General features: G+C 37.5%; 1 protein-coding gene across 1 annotated transcript in view; it reads right to left on the bottom strand.

The window, feature by feature from the left end:
• Window positions 1-19: 19 nt before the first annotated feature.
• Window positions 20-5,781, bottom strand: part of PTDSS1 (phosphatidylserine synthase 1) — a gene marked incomplete at its 3' end in the record, with an annotated part of 14,847 nt that continues 9,085 nt past the window's right edge. Inside the window, exons 3-5 of the mRNA XM_029284804.1 lie at window positions 3,558-3,602; window positions 2,128-2,252; window positions 20-187 (exon numbers count right to left, since the gene is read on the bottom strand). Coding sequence (XP_029140637.1) covers window positions 20-187; window positions 2,128-2,252; window positions 3,558-3,602 — 338 coding nt within the window. The remainder of the gene's footprint in view (window positions 188-2,127; window positions 2,253-3,557; window positions 3,603-5,781) is intronic.

The following is a 5,781-nucleotide window of genomic DNA, read 5'->3' as shown; positions in this document are numbered from 1 at the left end:
TTTTTTCAGTGCCCATTACCCAACTTACCTCTGTCAGCTCCCAGGTGATGCTAATAGTCCAACACAATCCATAGCTGCGAATCAACAAAGCCTTCATTGCCCAGCCCCAGAAATGCCCAAAAGCAAATATGTCAAAATGACTTAGGATTCGTTCCCAGGTAATAACATGGCAATTCACAGCATATTCCTGTTGATGATTAAGAAAGAATGTAGAGAAGAGAGACAAATAAGGCAACAGAAACTGAAATTTATTTTAGAATAATTTTAGATGAAATAGAATACACTATTAAAATACTATTCTTTTCTGTAGCTCAGCCTTGTCCAGAAGCTACACTATGTATCTGGATAACATCATGAACTATTAGACAACACTAAGATGCCTCTTCATACAATATTAACTCACACGTTTGCTCACAAAATAGAAACATGACTTTAAAAGAAAAAGTGTGAGGATTAATCTAAATAATTCTGGATATGACTAACTAAATTCACACCAAGATAAACTAGATTCTTGACCAAAAATAATTATTTTTATTCTTAAATAAGATTAGGTTGTAAGTCAACCCTGCCAAGGCTGGGAGACTTTCCATATTTGGTCCTGGATGGATAATCCTGTCTTGTTCAGACTCAGTATGCAATCTGAGAATCCTCCTGGACTCACAACTCCTGCTCAAAGCTCTTTGAGATGGGGGGAGGGGGGGCTTTGCACATCTGCATCATGCTGTACCTATTCATGCCTGCAAGGCCTTGCTTAAGATCACTCTTGCCTAAGTCATCTCCTGATTGGACTACTGCAATGCACTCTATACGGAGCTGCCCTTAAGGTTCATCCACAAGCTTCAATTGGTCCTGAAGGCAATGGCACAGGTAGTAATGGGCATAGTTCTCTACACTCATGTGACACTGCTACTCCATGAGCTGCACTGGCTCCCAAAAGGCTTCAGAGGGCAATTCAAAGTGCTGATCACCTTTTCAGCCCTATATGGCATAGGACCAAATTACCAGCAGGATCACCTGCTCCCAAGAACATCTGCCCAGCCTTATGCTCCCATAAGGAGGGCATGTTTCTTAGGTGAACATTGCTATTTAATGGAACCTAGGAAATGGGCTGTCTCAGTGGCTGCCCATCTGAAATTATATCTCCCTCTCGAGATTTGTCAGGCTCCAGCTCTGTTCATCTTTAGAAAAGCTGTTAAGATCTGGCTTTTCCCCAGGTGTTTGGGTCCAGTTCAGTGGAGTCCCCTGTTTTATGACTATTTTTTTCTGTTTGTTTATAATACACCACTCGGTTACATTATTTAAATCAGGCAGCCACGTAAAGCATATCACATAAATAAACACCAAACTAGATACAAATAAATGGTTGTTTTTTTTTGCTGTTTTCAGGTTGGCAGTCTTTTAAAAAAAAGAAAGGCACTAAAGCTGCAGGTATCAGAAGTTTGGCATCCAGTGGAATACACCGACTAGGGCTTAGCAAAGATATGCAACAGATGCCTTCCAAACCTGCCTCTTGAAGCACTAAAATGCTTAGTTCTCTTGAAGAGTGGGCACAGCTGCTTCAAAAGCCACCCTAAATATCTGTGCACCCCTATGCATGCAGGGAACACAGGAGAATTGCTTAGAAAGCCAAAGAGAAACTATGAGAAGATGCAACACTTAAACACTTGCAGAAGTAGATTCAGAGGGATGCTTCACTTAACTCCTATAGACTTAGTTATTACTTTTATTAGACACAGCATGTCTTCAAGTCTACAATCCATCCATCAAAAAACTCTACACAAATTAAATAAACACAGAATCTTTAACCACTCCTCGTAAGTCTTGGTTCCTGGAACATTCACCATCCTCTGAGAGCCCAACTGTGAATGTGATCCAATTTGTGACTACCTTTTTTGAATGGGGATGCTTCTAATGGAATTTTACCAGGGCAGAGCGGAGTAGAATAATTCCTTCCTGTAATCGGGACTCCAGGTTCTTGTTAATTATCCCAAAATAGTATTTGGGTTTTTTTTAACAGCAACTTCAAACTGCTGGGTCATGTTTGTCTACTGTTGCTAACTCACATGGTATTACTAGGGTCAAGACACCAAAATGTTCATTACAACGCTATCAGTGTACGGTACACACCATAATGTCTGCTTCTCTTGTCGCATATCGTAGGTTGGGATCCAACCAGTACATCACTGATTTCACTTGTTCAAAGTTAAGGAAGAGCAGGAATACCAGAAACAGAAAATAAAGTACACTCAAACCTAAAAGACAATAATACTTTCGGTGAGTGGCTGTTTAACGTACCACACGCAAAAGAAATATGCACGCATGCACAAGCAAAGTTCATCAGGAAAAAAAGATCAAAATACTTTACTGTCTTAAGGCTCCTAAATTGAGGTCTGTATTTTTATACGAACTTTCAAGGTCACAGATTTTTCAAAAAGAAAATGAAGAAAGAAAAGGGAGCTTAGCAAAACATACAGAAGTATTAGTACAACTCTGATTATTTGTATAGCTTACTCATACTCCTCCAGCACATGACAATTCTGCTAGGTTGCTACCCAACTAATTACCAAGGAGAAACTAGGCAAGGTGAGAAGGGTCAGATACAAATAAAAAGGCAAACATTTGGAAAGAAAGAAATCAAGAGCTATAATCCAGCTGTAGCTGTTACATTTGCCTGAAGATTATGTTCTTTCAAAAGGAACTTGACACTCAGCAGGTCACATCCTATTTTCCAAAGTCCATTGCAAAATTCACACTGAAGTGACAATAAATAAAAGGCTTGCTCTGCCATCTTTTCTTCTAACACTAATCAGGCATTGTGTCCATTCTCTTATTATTTAATGACCAATGTTCCTTTTTAAGAAATCCAACATGCTCACATATGGTGGCTTAAAAGTTTGTGATTCTTTCTGAATTTGAATTTGACAAAATTGAAAGAAGTAAAAACTAATAATGTTCAAAAAGGATCTTAATTTAAAAAAGGCCAGTTATAGTAAAAAAAAATCAATGTATAAATTAATCTCCATTTTTTAACCCTTCCTACTCTTGGAGCTGAGTTTTTATTTTAAATATTGGCTATATTGTGAACCACTTGTAAACATTTTTCACACTTAGACTTTAATAAATTATGTTATGTTTCGATGATTATATTGCATGCCATTCAGTGAACATTTAGAAGAACCGAGTACAAGTAAATTATTAGTGTAATCTATAAAAGCATTCAATAGAAATTAATGTGTGAATACAGTATGTCAGTACCATCACAGTTTGAGACTGCAAATTGTATTATATGATGAATTATTTTAAAGCTTATTCCAAAAATTCTAATTGGTTTTATTTATTTATTAAACAAATTTATATAGCCACACAACTCACACATCAGTGAGTTCTTAAGAACATTAAGATTGTAAAAGGGAAAAACTTTCTCACAATATCTGAATATTATAACATACCTTTGCAATAACACAGATAGCATAAAATATATTCTACTATAAAATGGATTGTTGAAAGATACCCAGAAATCTGTAACAATGGAAAGTTATACCTTGAAAATGACTTACCAAATACCATGCGCCATATTGCTGGGTGTGGGCGGGTGAAAGGGCCTGTAGAAAGAAAAGTATGATTGCTGAAAATGATCTGATAGTTAAGCATTGAAATAATATATCTAACATTAAGGCTTATCCTCACAGCCTGATTGCCTTGATGCAAAGACATCTTACTAACCATTTCGTGGCGACATGTGCTCATGACATCACTTCAATCTCATCTTCAGCCCATTGCTGAGGTATCCTAAAACCATCTTTGGTTATTAAATTTTAGAAGTGATGTTTTCCTTCTTTGTTTACTTTATTATTAATCATATTTATATAGCTGCCCATCTCACCAAAAGTGGCTCTTGATGATGCACAATAGATAACACAGAACATATTAAAAACAACAATTATAAACATAAAAATCATAGTAATAAGTATCCTAACAACAAACGATAAGAGAAGGAGAATAAGAAATGGCCCCCTCAACAATGGAGGTATCCAGACAAATCTCTAGTTGTCTCCAAGATTCCATGGCAACAATCTAAGGTGCCTAGACCCATGGACAAATTCTGTTTACTTATATCTGGCCAAGCAATTGCTGTGCGATCACTGCTTTCCCATCCTACCCAATTTCTAGTTACTCTATCCTTATTGCCATTTTGTCTTGGTTGCACAGATGTTGGACAGTAAAATCCCAATGTATTTAGTGTTTCCAATCAGCTGTCATTTCTCCCCCCCCTCCTTTTTTATTTTGATGTAGGGACAGAAACAATTATATCAAGCATAGGAGTGGGGAAATAGCAGCCAAGAAAATCAGGAACAGTTTTATAGGAAGAAAACCTCAATCTGGAGTTAGGATGCTAGGATCTGGGTTCCAAATCTTTCTGGATTTTCAAACCACAGATGGTTCCAATTATGAGATGAGAAATTGATATATCTGCCTTATATCTTAATGTGGTGCATTTCCCTTGAAGATGTTTCTATTGACTCCTGGCAGAAACCCATGCTGATTTTGAATGACTTAATATTTGATCTTGATCTTCATCTCTCAGAAGAACTCTTTATCACTCAATCTTTCATATCTTCCAGAAGACTAGGAATTTGATATTCCAACAGGAAGAAAGTAGACATATGTGTAGTTTCCCAGCATCAGCTCACTAGATTTCACAGATAGGAATTGGTGGGGGGAGGGGGATTCTGCAAACAGGCAACACTAGGAATAGACCACTTACTACCAATTGCTTTCAGTGTCATGAACTAAAACTTTATGGCTAATAACAGGGACCAGCCTATTCCTGAGAATTAATAAAAACAGTGGCAGAAACACAATTTATGGTGTTGCTCCTTCCTCATGACTCAAGGATGGGAGGAAAACATATTAAAGCAGTTGCCTGGACAAGCCCTTAGTTTGAAACCGGGGCAAAACCTTAAGAGCATATAAGATTCTCATTAAAGTCATTTAAAAACATTCTATGCTTGCTAGCATGTTCTTAGAATTTGTCAAAGACCTCTCAGAATTATTATGGCAACTAAATCCAAGACTTTTGGATCTTGAGAATAATCACTAACAAGTTACAATCTCATTCTCTTCCACAAATGAGGCAATAATCTACAAAGAAGTAAACATTCATCGGAGAAGATTGCAATGTAGAAGAGATCATTATAGTAATACATTTAATTGTTGATTAGGATAGATCAGGGGTAGGCAACCTTGGCTCTTTTATGACTCGTGGACTTCAACTCCCAGAATTCCTGAGCCAGCACCATAAAAAATACCTTACTAATGAAGCATCCATAACTAAACCTGAGGTCCATATGCATTGATTGACATACACTAAAAGATTCTGCATATGCGAGCACCTCAGTATATATATATTTATTTATTATTATTTATTTATTAATCACATTTATATCCCGCCCTTCTCCTAGTGGACTCAGGGCGGCTTACAGCCAGTTTAAAACGGAATAACAATACAATATACAAATTTAAAATGTGGTTAAAATAAAATATTAATATAGGCCTTTCTTTTTTTAAAAAAATATTTAAAAACCAAATTTAAAATACCCCTTAGGCCAGTCCTGCCAGCTGAAATAACCATGTCTTGAGGGCGCGGCGGAAGGAGGGGAGATCCGGAATCACCCGGATCTCTGGGGGTAGTTCGTTCCAGAGGGTGGGGGCTCCGACAGAGAAGGCTCTCCCCCTGGGGGTCGCCAACCGACACTGTCTGGTTGACGGCACCCTGAGGAG

This window comes from Protobothrops mucrosquamatus, unplaced genomic scaffold (assembly GCF_001527695.2).
Source record: "Protobothrops mucrosquamatus isolate PMUCROS unplaced genomic scaffold, P.Mucros_1.0 scaffold961, whole genome shotgun sequence".
In the NCBI taxonomy this organism is placed as follows: domain Eukaryota; kingdom Metazoa; phylum Chordata; class Lepidosauria; order Squamata; family Viperidae; genus Protobothrops; species Protobothrops mucrosquamatus.
This window is presented reverse-complemented; position numbering and strand designations above follow the sequence as displayed.